The 15,489-nt window shown below is 49.5% G+C and overlaps 1 protein-coding gene across 1 annotated transcript; it reads right to left on the minus strand.

Annotated features, from left to right (window-relative positions):
* Positions 1 to 1,499: 1,499 nt before the first annotated feature.
* Positions 1,500 to 2,375, minus strand: LOC139567350 (uncharacterized; the record flags this gene model as incomplete). Its single annotated transcript, XM_071388745.1, has 1 exon — positions 1,500 to 2,375. A coding segment is annotated over one exon (876 nt), but the record flags the coding sequence as incomplete, so codon positions are not given.
* Positions 2,376 to 15,489: the final 13,114 nt, after the last annotated feature.

Raw genomic sequence — 15,489 nt, forward strand, 5'->3', positions numbered from 1 at the left:
AACCCTGGTCCTCCTCCTCCTACGACATTAACCCTGGTCCTCCTCCTCCTACTAATACATTAACCCTGGTCCTCCTCCTCCTCCTACTACATTAACCCTGGTCCTCCTCCTCCTACTACTACATTAACCCTGGTCCTCCTCCTCCTCCTACTACATTAACCCTGGTCCTCCTCCTCCTACTACATTAACCCTGGTCCTCCTCCTACTACTACATTAACCCTGGTCCTCCTCCTCCTCCTACTACATTAACCCTGGTCCTCCTCCTCCATTAACCCTGGTCCTCCTCCTCCATTAACCCTGGTCCTCCTCCTCCTACTACATTAACCCTGGTCCTCCTCCTCCTACTACATTAACCCTGGTCCTCCTCCTCCTACTACATTAACCCTGGTCCTCCTCCTCCTCCTACTACATTAACCCTGGTCCTCCTCCTCCTCCTACTACATTAACCCTGGTCCTCCTCCTCCTCCTACTACATTAACCCTGGTCCTCCTCCTACTACATTAACCCTGGTCCTCCTCCTCCTCCTACTACATTAACCCTGGTCCTCCTCCTCCTAGTACTACATTTACCCTGGTCCTCCTCCTACTACATTAACCCTGGTCCTCCTCCTCCTCCTACTACATTAACCCTGGTCCTCCTCCTCCTCCTACTACATTAACCCTGGTCCTCCTCCTCCTACTACATCAACCCTGGTCCTCCTCCTACTACATTAACCCTGGTCCTCCTCCTCCTACTACATTAACCCTGGTCCTCCTCCTCCTCCTACTACATTAACCCTGGTCCTCCTCCTCCTACTACATTAACCCTGGTCCTCCTCCTCCTCCTCCTACTACATTAACAGGGTTCGAGTCAGGGTTAGAGACAGGGTTAGAGACAGGGTTAGAGACAGGGTTAGAGACAGGGTTAGGTTTAGAGACAGGGTTAGAGTCAGGGTTAGAGTCAGGGTTAGAGTCAGGGTCAGGTTTAGAGACAGGTTTAGAGTCAGGGTTAGAGTCAGGGTTAGAGTCAGGGGAGTATTCCTCTAGGGGTCAGTATGTTCATTGGACCAGAGCAGCAGTGTGTTTACCCATGGCCCAGTTATTTGCTAATCCCCCCCCCTCCTGGCCCCGGCCTCACTAGCGAAAAACAACAACAGCCTGTTGTATCTTCTCTTTCTCCCTCAGAGACGTGTTCTACAGTCAGAGACGTGTTCTACAGTCAGAGGGAATCAGTGCTCGCTCAGAGACGTGTTCTACAGTCAGAGGGAATCGGTGCTCGCTCAGAGACGTGTTCTACAGTCAGAGGGAATCAGTGCTCGCTCAGAGACGTGTTCTACAGTCAGAGGGAATCGGTGCTCGCTCAGAGACGTGTTCTACAGTCGGAGGGAATCAGTGGTCGCTCAGAGACGTGTCCTACAGTCAGAGGGAATCGGCGCTCGCTCAGACTCTCCTCTCAAGGCTCCACACTGGAGATACATCATGTTATAGACCCCTGAAATGTCCTACTGGAAATACATCACATTATGGGGCATAATGGTAGGGGAGAGGGGCATAATGGTAGGGGAGAGGGGCATAATGGCAGAGGAGAGGGGCATAATGGTAGGGGAGAGGGGCATAATGATAGGGGAGAGGGGCATAATGGTAGGGGAGAGGGGCATAATGGCAGAGGAGAGGGGCATAATGGTAGGGGAGAGGGGCATAATGGTAGGGGAGAGGGGCATAATGGTAGGGGAGAGTGGCATAATGGTAGGGGAGAGGGGCATAATGGTAGGGGAGAGGGGCATAATGGCAGGGGAGAGGGGCATAATGGCAGGGGAGAGGGGCATAATGGTAGGGGAGAGGGGCATAATGGTAGGGGAGAGGAGCATAATGGTAGGGGAGAGGGGCATAATGGTAGGGGAGAGAGGCATAATGGTAGGGGAGAGGGGCATAATGGTAGGGGAGAGGGGCATAATGATAGGGGAGAGGGGCATAATGATAGGGGAGAGGGGCATAATGGTAGGGGAGAGGGGCATAATGGTAGGGGAGAGGGGCATAATGGTAGGGGAGAGGGGCATAATGGTAGGGGAGAGGGGCATAATGGTAGGGGAGAGGGGCATAATGGCAGGGGAGAGGGGCATAATGGCAGGGGAGAGGGGCATAATGGCGGGGGAGAGGGGCATAATGGCGGGGGAGAGGGGCATAATGGTGGGGGAGAGGGGCATAATGGTAGGGGAGAGGGGCATAATGGTAGGGGAGAGGGGCATAATGGTAGGGGAGAGGGGCATAATGGTAGGGGAGAGGGGCATAATGGTAGGGAAGAGGGGCATAATGGTAGGGGAGAGGGGCATAATGGTAGGGGAGAGGGGCATAATGGTAGGGGAGAGGGGCATAATGGTAGGGGAGAGAGGCATAATGGTAGGGGAGAGAGGCATAATGGTAGGGGAGAGGGGCATAATGGTAGGGGAGAGGGGCATAATGGTAGGGGAGAGGGGCATAATGGTAGGGGAGAGGGGCATAATGGTAGGGAGAGGGGCATAATGGCAGGGGAGAGGGGCATAATGGTAGGGGAGAGGGGCATAATGATAGGGGAGAGGGGCATAATGGTAGGGGAGAGGGGCATAATGGTAGGGGAGAGGGGCATAATGGCAGGGGAGAGGGGCATAATGGTAGGGGAGAGGGGCATAATGATAGGGGAGAGGGGCATAATGGCAGGGGAGAGGGGCATAATGGCAGGGGAGAGGGGCATAATGGCAGGGGAGAGGGGCATAATGATAGGGGAGAGGGGCATAATGGTAGGGGAGAGGGGCATAATGGTAGGGGAGAGGGGCATAATGGTGGGGGAGAGGGGCATAATGGTGGGGGAGAGGGGCATAATGGTAGGAGAGAGGGGCATAATGGTAGGGGAGAGGGGCATAATGATAGGGGAGAGGGGCATAATGGTAGGGGAGAGGGGCATAATGGTGGGGGAGAGGGGCATAATGGTAGGAGAGAGGGGCATAATGGTAGGGGAGAGGGGCATAATGGTAGGAGAGAGGGGCATAATGGCAGGGGAGAGGGGCATAATGGCAGAGGAGAGGGGCATAATGATAGGAGAGAGGGGCATAATGGCAGGGGAGAGGGGCATAATGGTAGGGGAGAGGGGCATAATGGTAGGGGAGAGGGGCATAATGGCAGGGGAGAGGGGCATAATGGCAGGGGAGAGGGGCATAATGGCAGGGGAGAGGGGCATAATGGTAGGGGAGAGGGGCATAATGATAGGGGAGAGGGGCATAATGGTAGGGGAGAGGGGCATAATGGTAGGGGAGAGGGGCATAATGGCAGGGGAGAGGGGCATAATGGTAGGGGAGAGGGGCATAATGATAGGGGAGAGGGGCATAATGGCAGGGGAGAGGGGCATAATGGCAGGGGAGAGGGGCATAATGGCAGGGGAGAGGGGCATAATGATAGGGGAGAGGGGCATAATGGTAGGGGAGAGGGGCATAATGGTAGGGGAGAGGGGCATAATGGTGGGGGAGAGGGGCATAATGGTGGGGGAGAGGGGCATAATGGTAGGAGAGAGGGGCATAATGGTAGGGGAGAGGGGCATAATGATAGGGGAGAGGGGCATAATGGTAGGGGAGAGGGGCATAATGGTGGGGGAGAGGGGCATAATGGTAGGAGAGAGGGGCATAATGGTAGGGGAGAGGGGCATAATGGTAGGAGAGAGGGGCATAATGGCAGGGGAGAGGGGCATAATGGCAGAGGAGAGGGGCATAATGATAGGAGAGAGGGGCATAATGGCAGGGGAGAGGGGCATAATGGTAGGGGAGAGGGGCATAATGGTAGGGGAGAGGGGCATAATGGCAGGGGAGAGGGGCATAATGGTAGGGGAGAGGGGCATAATGGTAGGAGAGAGGGGCATAATGATAGGGGAGAGGGGCATAATGGCAGAGAAGAGGGGGGAGGTGATGGTTTATATTGAAGGGCTGAGGGTGTCTAATCTGGCCCTCTGCATCTGGCCCTCTGCTCTCTCTAGGGTCTGTCTGGGTTAAAGCTGGCCTGCAGACATGATAATCCTCCCGATTAAAGCCAGTATAGACCGAAACCAGACTGAGCCTCTCAGAGTTACATTTAAGAAAAATCCCCAACCCCAAAAAATAAAAATGAAAAGATGAATTAAGTAAATAGCAGAGTGGGTCAATCTGTGCAACAACTAAGAGGCTCCACTTGTCTGCTGTTTTGGTGCCCTGACTACCGTGGTGTGAACAGCCTGAAGCAACCCGTACGCATGAACAGATACTGTGTGTTCTTCAAGTGTTGCATCTCACTCATCTCAAAGTCCTAGCCCATTCATTGATGCCCTGCTTCACTGAAGTTGGGAGACATGGCAAGATACAGCGAGGCCCATCTATCAGTATAGGCAGGTCGGCCAGCAGGTCGGCCAGCAGGCAGACCATCAGAACTGTACACCATCTATCAGTATAGGCAGGTCGGCCAGCAGGCAGACGTCAGAACTGTACACCATCTATCAGTATAGGCAGGTCGGCCAGCAGGCAGACGTCAGAACTGTACACCATCTATCAGTATAGGCAGGTCGGCCAGCAGCCAGACCATCAGAACTGTACACCATCTATCAGTATAGGCAGGTCGGCCAGCAGGCTGACTGTCAGAACTGTACACCATCTATCAGTATAGGCAGGTCGGCCAGCAGGCTGACGTCAGAACTGTACACCATCTATCAGTATAGGCAGGTCGGCCAGCAGCCAGACCATCAGAACTGTACACCATCAGTATCGGCAGCACCAGTTGGGCCAGATGTACACCATCTCGATGGGCTCTCGTTAGAGTTATTAACATTCTCTTTCTGCAAATCACAGTTATGGAGTGAGATGAGCGGCTGGAATGTTGACTCAACCAATCACAGCTCAGCTTTCTCCGTCTCTCTCTCTGTCACGATCGTTTGTAGAAACGGACCAAGGCGCAGCGTGAATACAGTTCTACATAATTTATTAAAAAGTGAAACTTAACAAAAACAAAAAACGATAAACGAACAACGAACCGTGACTACAGAGGTGCTACGTGCACTAATTCAATATCCCACAAAACACAGGTGGAAAAAAGGCTACTTAAATATGATCCCCAATTAGAGACAACGATTACCAGCTGCCTCTAATCGGGAACCATATCAAGCACACCAACATAGAAATATGAAAACTAGAACACCACATAGAAATAATAGACTAGAACACCCCAGCCCTGATCTACTACACCATAGAGAAACAATGTCTCTCTGTGGTCAGGGCGTGACCCTCTCTACATCTCCCGCTCTGTCCCTTTCGCTCTCTCTCCGAGTAATTCTTCATCGTGTAACCTGCTGAGTGAGTAGCTGTCTTCCAGGTCTCTACAAACAGTCACCATTTCATTTGATCTCCAGTCAGGCTAATTTTACTACTAGACCATGAAGCTAGACAGAATACCTATGGTAACAGACTAGGGGGACAGTGGAGACAGAATACCTATGGTAACAGACTAGGGGGACAGTGGAGACAGAATACCTATGATAACAGACTAGAGGGACAGTGGAGACAGAATACCTATGGTAACAGACTAGGGGGACAGTGGAGACAGAATACCTATGGTAACAGACTAGGGGGACAGTGGAGACAGAATACCTATGGTAACAGACTAGAGGGACAGTGGAGACAGAATACCTATGGTAACAGACTAGGGGGACAGTGGAGACAGAATACCTATGGTAACAGACTAGGGGGACAGGGTAGGACAGCGGAGACAGAATACCTATGGTAACAGACTAGGGGGACAGTGGAGACAGAATACCTATGGTAACAGACTAGGGGGACAGTGGAGACAGAATACCTATGATAACAGACTAGGGGGACAGTGGAGACAGAATACCTATGATAACAGACTAGGGGGACAGTGGAGACAGAATACCTATGGTAACAGACTAGGGGGACAGCGGAGACAGAATACCTATGGTAACAGACTAGGGGGACAGTGGAGACAGAATACCTATGGTAACAGACTAGAGGGACAGTGGAGACAGAATACCTATGGTAACAGACTAGGGGGACAGTGGAGACAGAATACCTATGGTAACAGACTAGAGGGACAGTGGAGACAGAATACCTATGGTAACAGACTAGGGGGACAGTGGAGACAGAATACCTATGGTAACAGACTAGGGGGACAGTGGAGACAGAATACCTATGGTAACAGACTAGGGGGACAGTGGAGACAGAATACCTATGGTAACAGACTAGGGGGACAGTGGAGACAGAATACCTATGGTAACAGACTAGGGGGACAGTGGAGACAGAATACCTATGGTAACAGACTAGGGGGACAGTGGAGACAGAATACCTATGGTAACAGACTAGGGGGACAGTGGAGACAGAATACCTATGGTAACAGACTAGGGGGACAGTGGAGACAGAATACCTATGGTAACAGACTAGAGGGACAGTGGAGACAGAATACCTATGGTAACAGACTAGAGGGACAGTGGAGACAGAATACCTATGGTAACAGACTAGGGGGACAGTGGAGACAGAATACCTATGGTAACAGACTAGGGGGACAGTGGAGACAGAATACCTATGGTAACAGACTAGGGGGACAGTGGAGACAGAATACCTATGGTAACAGACTAGGGGGACAGCGGAGACAGAATACCTATGGTAACAGACTAGAGGGACAGTGGAGACAGAATACCTATGGTAACAGACTAGGGGGACAGTGGAGACAGAATACCTATGGTAACAGACTAGGGGGACAGTGGAGACAGAATACCTATGGTAACAGACTAGAGGGACAGTGGAGACAGAATACCTATGGTAACAGACTAGAGGGACAGTGGAGACAGAATACCTATGATAACAGACTAGGGGGACAGTGGAGACAGAATACCTATGGTAACAGACTAGGGGGACAGTGGAGACAGAATACCTATGGTAACAGACTAGGGGGACAGTGGAGACAGAATACCTATGGTAACAGACTAGAGGGACAGTGGAGACAGAATACCTATGGTAACAGACTAGAGGGACAGTGGAGACAGAATACCTATGGTAACAGACTAGGGGGACAGTGGAGACAGAATACCTATGGTAACAGACTAGAGGGACAGTGGAGACAGAATACCTATGGTAACAGACTAGGGGGACAGTGGAGACAGAATACCTATGATAACAGACTAGGGGGACAGTGGAGACAGAATACCTATGATAACAGACTAGGGGGACAGTGGAGACAGAATACCTATGGTAACAGACTAGGGGGACAGTGGAGACAGAATACCTATGGTAACAGACTAGGGGGACAGCGGAGACAGAATACCTATGGTAACAGACTAGGGGGACAGCGGAGACAGAATACCTATGGTAACAGACTAGGGGGACAGTGGAGACAGAATACCTATGGTAACAGACTAGAGGGACAGTGGAGACAGAATACCTATGGTAACAGACTAGGGGGACAGTGGAGACAGAATACCTATGGTAACAGACTAGGGGGACAGTGGAGACAGAATACCTATGGTAACAGACTAGGGGGACAGTGGAGACAGAATACCTATGATAACAGACTAGGGGGACAGTGGAGACAGAATACCTATGATAACAGACTAGGGGGACAGTGGAGACAGAATACCTATGGTAACAGACTAGGGGGACAGTGGAGACAGAATACCTATGGTAACAGACTAGGGGGACAGTGGAGACAGAATACCTATGATAACAGACTAGGGGGACAGTGGAGACAGAATACCTATGGTAACAGACTAGGGGGACAGTGGAGACAGAATACCTATGGTAACAGACTAGGGGGACAGTGGAGACAGAATACCTATGGTAACAGACTAGGGGGACAGTGGAGACAGAATACCTATGGTAACAGACTAGGGGGACAGTGGAGACAGAATACCTATGATAACAGACTAGGGGGACAGTGGAGACAGAATACCTATGGTAACAGACTAGGGGGACAGTGGAGACAGAATACCTATGGTAACAGACTAGGGGGACAGTGGAGACAGAATACCTATGGTAACAGAATAGGGGGACAGTGGAGACAGAATACCTATGGTAACAGACTAGGGGGACAGTGGAGACAGAATACCTATGATAACAGACTAGGGGGACAGTGGAGACAGAATACCTATGGTAACAGACTAGAGGGACAGTGGAGACAGAATACCTATGGTAACAGACTAGGGGGACAGTGGAGACAGAATACCTATGGTAACAGACTAGAGGGACAGTGGAGACAGAATACCTATGATAACAGACTAGGGGGACAGTGGAGACAGAATACCTATGGTAACAGACTAGGGGGACAGTGGAGACAGAATACCTATGGTAACAGACTAGGGGGACAGTGGAGACAGAATACCTATGGTAACAGACTAGGGGGACAGTGGAGACAGAATACCTATGGTAACAGACTAGGGGGACAGTGGAGACAGAATACCTATGGTAACAGACTAGAGGGACAGTGGAGACAGAATACCTATGGTAACAGACTAGAGGGACAGTGGAGACAGAATACCTATGGTAACAGACTAGAGGGACAGTGGAGACAGAATACCTATGGTAACAGACTAGGGGGACAGTGGAGACAGAATACCTATGGTAACAGACTAGAGGGACAGTGGAGACAGAATACCTATGATAACAGACTAGGGGGACAGTGGAGACAGAATACCTATGGTAACAGACTAGGGGGACAGTGGAGACAGAATACCTATGGTAACAGACTAGGGGGACAGTGGAGACAGAATACCTATGGTAACAGACTAGAGGGACAGTGGAGACAGAATACCTATGGTAACAGACTAGGGGGACAGTGGAGACAGAATACCTATGGTAACAGACTAGAGGGACAGTGGAGACAGAATACCTATGGTAACAGACTAGGGGGACAGTGGAGACAGAATACCTATGGTAACAGACTAGGGGGACAGTGGAGACAGAATACCTATGGTAACAGACTAGGGGGACAGTGGAGACAGAATACCTATGGTAACAGACTAGGGGGACAGTGGAGACAGAATACCTATGGTAACAGACTAGGGGGACAGTGGAGACAGAATACCTATGGTAACAGACTAGGGGGACAGTGGAGACAGAATACCTATGGTAACAGACTAGAGGGACAGTGGAGACAGAATACCTATGGTAACAGACTAGAGGGACAGTGGAGACAGAATACCTATGGTAACAGACTAGGGGGACAGTGGAGACAGAATACCTATGGTAACAGACTAGGGGGACAGTGGAGACAGAATACCTATGGTAACAGACTAGAGGGACAGTGGAGACAGAATACCTATGGTAACAGACTAGGGGGACAGTGGAGACAGAATACCTATGATAACAGACTAGGGGGACAGTGGAGACAGAATACCTATGGTAACAGACTAGGGGGACAGTGGAGACAGAATACCTATGGTAACAGACTAGGGGGACAGTGGAGACAGAATACCTATGATAACAGACTAGGGGGACAGTGGAGACAGAATACCTATGATAACAGACTAGGGGGACAGTGGAGACAGAATACCTATGGTAACAGACTAGGGGGACAGTGGAGACAGAATACCTATGGTAACAGACTAGGGGGACAGTGGAGACAGAATACCTATGATAACAGACTAGGGGGACAGTGGAGACAGAATACCTATGATAACAGACTAGAGGGACAGTGGAGACAGAATACCTATGATAACAGACTAGAGGGACAGTGGAGACAGAATACCTATGGTAACAGACTAGGGGGACAGTGGAGACAGAATACCTATGATAACAGACTAGAGGGACAGTGGAGACAGAATACCTATGATAACAGACTAGGGGGACAGTGGAGACAGAATACCTATGGTAACAGACTAGGGGGACAGTGGAGACAGAATACCTATGGTAACAGACTAGGGGGACAGGGTAGAACAGTGGAGACAGAATACCTATGGTAACAGACTAGGGGGACAGTGGAGACAGAATACCTATGATAACAGACTAGAGGGACAGTGGAGACAGAATACCTATGATAACAGACTAGGGGGACAGTGGAGACAGAATACCTATGGTAACAGACTAGGGGGACAGTGGAGACAGAATACCTATGGTAACAGACTAGAGGGACAGGGTAGAACAGTGGAGACAGAATACCTATGGTAACAGACTAGGGGGACAGGGTAGAACAGTGGAGACAGAATACCTATGGTAACAGACTAGAGGGACAGTGGAGACAGAATACCTATGGTAACAGACTAGGGGGACAGTGGAGACAGAATACCTATGGTAACAGACTAGAGGGACAGTGGAGACAGAATACCTATGATAACAGACTAGGGGGACAGTGGAGACAGAATACCTATGATAACAGACTAGGGGGACAGTGGAGACAGAATACCTATGGTAACAGACTAGGGGGACAGTGGAGACAGAATACCTATGGTAACAGACTAGGGGGACAGTGGAGACAGAATACCTATGATAACAGACTAGGGGGACAGTGGAGACAGAATACCTATGGTAACAGACTAGGGGGACAGTGGAGACAGAATACCTATGGTAACAGACTAGGGGGACAGTGGAGACAGAATACCTATGATAACAGACTAGGGGGACAGTGGAGACAGAATACCTATGGTAACAGACTAGGGGGACAGTGGAGACAGAATACCTATGGTAACAGACTAGGGGGACAGTGGAGACAGAATACCTATGGTAACAGACTAGGGGGACAGTGGAGACAGAATACCTATGATAACAGACTAGGGGGACAGTGGAGACAGAATACCTATGGTAACAGACTAGGGGGACAGTGGAGACAGAATACCTATGGTAACAGACTAGGGGGACAGTGGAGACAGAATACCTATGGTAACAGACTAGGGGGACAGTGGAGACAGAATACCTATGATAACAGACTAGGGGGACAGTGGAGACAGAATACCTATGGTAACAGACTAGGGGGACAGTGGAGACAGAATACCTATGATAACAGACTAGGGGGACAGTGGAGACAGAATACCTATGGTAACAGACTAGGGGGACAGTGGAGACAGAATACCTATGATAACAGACTAGGGGGACAGGGTAGGCAGCAGCTGGAGACAGAATACCTATGATAACAGACTAGGGGGACAGTGGAGACAGAATACCTATGGTAACAGACTAGAGGGACAGTGGAGACAGAATACCTATGGTAACAGACTAGGGGGACAGTGGAGACAGAATACCTATGGTAACAGACTAGAGGGACAGTGGAGACAGAATACCTATGATAACAGACTAGGGGGACAGTGGAGACAGAATACCTATGATAACAGACTAGGGGGACAGTGGAGACAGAATACCTATGATAACAGACTAGGGGGACAGTGGAGACAGAATACCTATGATAACAGACTAGGGGGACAGTGGAGACAGAATACCTATGGTAACAGACTAGAGGGACAGTGGAGACAGAATACCTATGGTAACAGACTAGGGGGACAGTGGAGACAGAATACCTATGGTAACAGACTAGGGGGACAGTGGAGACAGAATACCTATGGTAACAGACTAGAGGGACAGTGGAGACAGAATACCTATGGTAACAGACTAGGGGGACAGTGGAGACAGAATACCTATGGTAACAGACTAGGGGGACAGTGGAGACAGAATACCTATGGTAACAGACTAGAGGGACAGTGGAGACAGAATACCTATGGTAACAGACTAGAGGGACAGTGGAGACAGAATACCTATGGTAACAGACTAGGGGGACAGTGGAGACAGAATACCTATGGTAACAGACTAGAGGGACAGTGGAGACAGAATACCTATGGTAACAGACTAGGGGGACAGTGGAGACAGAATACCTATGGTAACAGACTAGAGGGACAGTGGAGACAGAATACCTATGATAACAGACTAGGGGGACAGTGGAGACAGAATACCTATGGTAACAGACTAGGGGGACAGTGGAGACAGAATACCTATGGTAACAGACTAGAGGGACAGTGGAGACAGAATACCTATGATAACAGACTAGGGGGACAGTGGAGACAGAATACCTATGGTAACAGACTAGAGGGACAGGGTAGGACAGTGGAGACAGAATACCTATGGTAACAGACTAGAGGGACAGTGGAGACAGAATACCTATGATAACAGACTAGGGGGACAGTGGAGACAGAATACCTATGGTAACAGACTAGGGGGACAGTGGAGACAGAATACCTATGGTAACAGACTAGGGGGACAGTGGAGACAGAATACCTATGGTAACAGACTAGAGGGACAGTGGAGACAGAATACCTATGGTAACAGACTAGGGGGACAGTGGAGACAGAATACCTATGATAACAGACTAGGGGGACAGGGTAGGACAGTGGAGACAGAATACCTATGATAACAGACTAGGGGGACAGTGGAGACAGAATACCTATGATAACAGACTAGGGGGACAGTGGAGACAGAATACCTATGGTAACAGACTAGGGGGACAGCGGAGACAGAATACCTATGGTAACAGACTAGGGGGACAGTGGAGACAGAATACCTATGGTAACAGACTAGAGGGACAGTGGAGACAGAATACCTATGGTAACAGACTAGGGGGACAGTGGAGACAGAATACCTACTGGTAACAGACTAGAGGGACAGTGGAGACAGAATACCTATGATAACAGACTAGGGGGACAGTGGAGACAGAATACCTATGATAACAGACTAGGGGGACAGTGGAGACAGAATACCTATGGTAACAGACTAGGGGGACAGTGGAGACAGAATACCTATGGTAACAGACTAGGGGGACAGTGGAGACAGAATACCTATGGTAACAGACTAGGGGGACAGTGGAGACAGAATACCTATGGTAACAGACTAGGGGGACAGTGGAGACAGAATACCTATGGTAACAGACTAGGGGGACAGTGGAGACAGAATACCTATGATAACAGACTAGGGGGACAGTGGAGACAGAATACCTATGGTAACAGACTAGAGGGACAGGGTAGGACAGTGGAGACAGAATACCTATGGTAACAGACTAGAGGGACAGTGGAGACAGAATACCTATGATAACAGACTAGGGGGACAGTGGAGACAGAATACCTATGGTAACAGACTAGGGGGACAGTGGAGACAGAATACCTATGGTAACAGACTAGGGGGACAGTGGAGACAGAATACCTATGGTAACAGACTAGAGGGACAGTGGAGACAGAATACCTATGATAACAGACTAGGGGGACAGGGTAGGACAGCGGAGACAGAATACCTATGATAACAGACTAGGGGGACAGTGGAGACAGAATACCTATGATAACAGACTAGAGGGACAGTGGAGACAGAATACCTATGGTAACAGACTAGGGGGACAGTGGAGACAGAATACCTATGGTAACAGACTAGAGGGACAGTGGAGACAGAATACCTATGATAACAGACTAGGGGGACAGTGGAGACAGAATACCTATGATAACAGACTAGGGGGACAGTGGAGACAGAATACCTATGATAACAGACTAGGGGGACAGTGGAGACAGAATACCTATGATAACAGACTAGGGGGACAGTGGAGACAGAATACCTATGGTAACAGACTAGAGGGACAGTGGAGACAGAATACCTATGGTAACAGACTAGGGGGACAGTGGAGACAGAATACCTATGGTAACAGACTAGGGGGACAGTGGAGACAGAATACCTATGGTAACAGACTAGAGGGACAGTGGAGACAGAATACCTATGGTAACAGACTAGGGGGACAGTGGAGACAGAATACCTATGGTAACAGACTAGGGGGACAGTGGAGACAGAATACCTATGGTAACAGACTAGAGGGACAGTGGAGACAGAATACCTATGGTAACAGACTAGAGGGACAGTGGAGACAGAATACCTATGGTAACAGACTAGGGGGACAGTGGAGACAGAATACCTATGGTAACAGACTAGAGGGACAGTGGAGACAGAATACCTATGGTAACAGACTAGGGGGACAGTGGAGACAGAATACCTATGGTAACAGACTAGAGGGACAGTGGAGACAGAATACCTATGATAACAGACTAGGGGGACAGTGGAGACAGAATACCTATGGTAACAGACTAGGGGGACAGTGGAGACAGAATACCTATGGTAACAGACTAGAGGGACAGTGGAGACAGAATACCTATGATAACAGACTAGGGGGACAGGGTAGGACAGCGGAGACAGAATACCTATGATAACAGACTAGGGGGACAGTGGAGACAGAATACCTATGATAACAGACTAGAGGGACAGTGGAGACAGAATACCTATGGTAACAGACTAGAGGGACAGTGGAGACAGAATACCTATGATAACAGACTAGGGGGACAGTGGAGACAGAATACCTATGGTAACAGACTAGAGGGACAGTGGAGACAGAATACCTATGATAACAGACTAGGGGGACAGTGGAGACAGAATACCTATGGTAACAGACTAGAGGGACAGGGTAGGACAGTGGAGACAGAATACCTATGGTAACAGACTAGAGGGACAGTGGAGACAGAATACCTATGATAACAGACTAGGGGGACAGTGGAGACAGAATACCTATGGTAACAGACTAGAGGGACAGGGTAGGACAGTGGAGACAGAATACCTATGATAACAGACTAGGGGGACAGGGCAGGACAGTGGAGACAGAATACCTATGGTAACAGACTAGGGGGACAGTGGAGACAGAATACCTATGGTAACAGACTAGGGGGACAGTGGAGACAGAATACCTATGGTAACAGACTAGAGGGACAGTGGAGACAGAATACCTATGGTAACAGACTAGGGGGACAGTGGAGACAGAATACCTATGATAACAGACTAGGGGGACAGTGGAGACAGAATACCTATGATAACAGACTAGGGGGACAGTGGAGACAGAATACCTATGATAACAGACTAGGGGGACAGGGTAGGACAGTGGAGACAGAATACCTATGATAACAGACTAGGGGGACAGTGGAGACAGAATACCTATGATAACAGACTAGGGGGACAGTGGAGACAGAATACCTATGGTAACAGACTAGGGGGACAGTGGAGACAGAATACCTATGGTAACAGACTAGAGGGACAGTGGAGACAGAATACCTATGGTAACAGACTAGGGGGACAGTGGAGACAGAATACCTATGGTAACAGACTAGAGGGACAGTGGAGACAGAATACCTATGGTAACAGACTAGGGGGACAGCGGAGACAGAATACCTATGGTAACAGACTAGGGGGACAGCGGAGACAGAATACCTATGGTAACAGACTAGGGGGACAGCGGAGACAGAATACCTATGGTAACAGACTAGGGGGACAGTGGAGACAGAATACCTATGGTAACAGACTAGGGGGACAGTGGAGACAGAATACCTATGGTAACAGACTAGGGGGACAGTGGAGACAGAATACCTATGATAACAGACTAGGGGGACAGTGGAGACAGAATACCTATGGTAACAGACTAGGGGGACAGTGGAGACAGAATACCTATGATAACAGACTAGAGGGAC

Source organism: Salvelinus alpinus, unplaced genomic scaffold, assembly GCF_045679555.1.
Source record: "Salvelinus alpinus unplaced genomic scaffold, SLU_Salpinus.1 scaffold_286, whole genome shotgun sequence".
Lineage (NCBI taxonomy): Eukaryota > Metazoa > Chordata > Actinopteri > Salmoniformes > Salmonidae > Salvelinus > Salvelinus alpinus.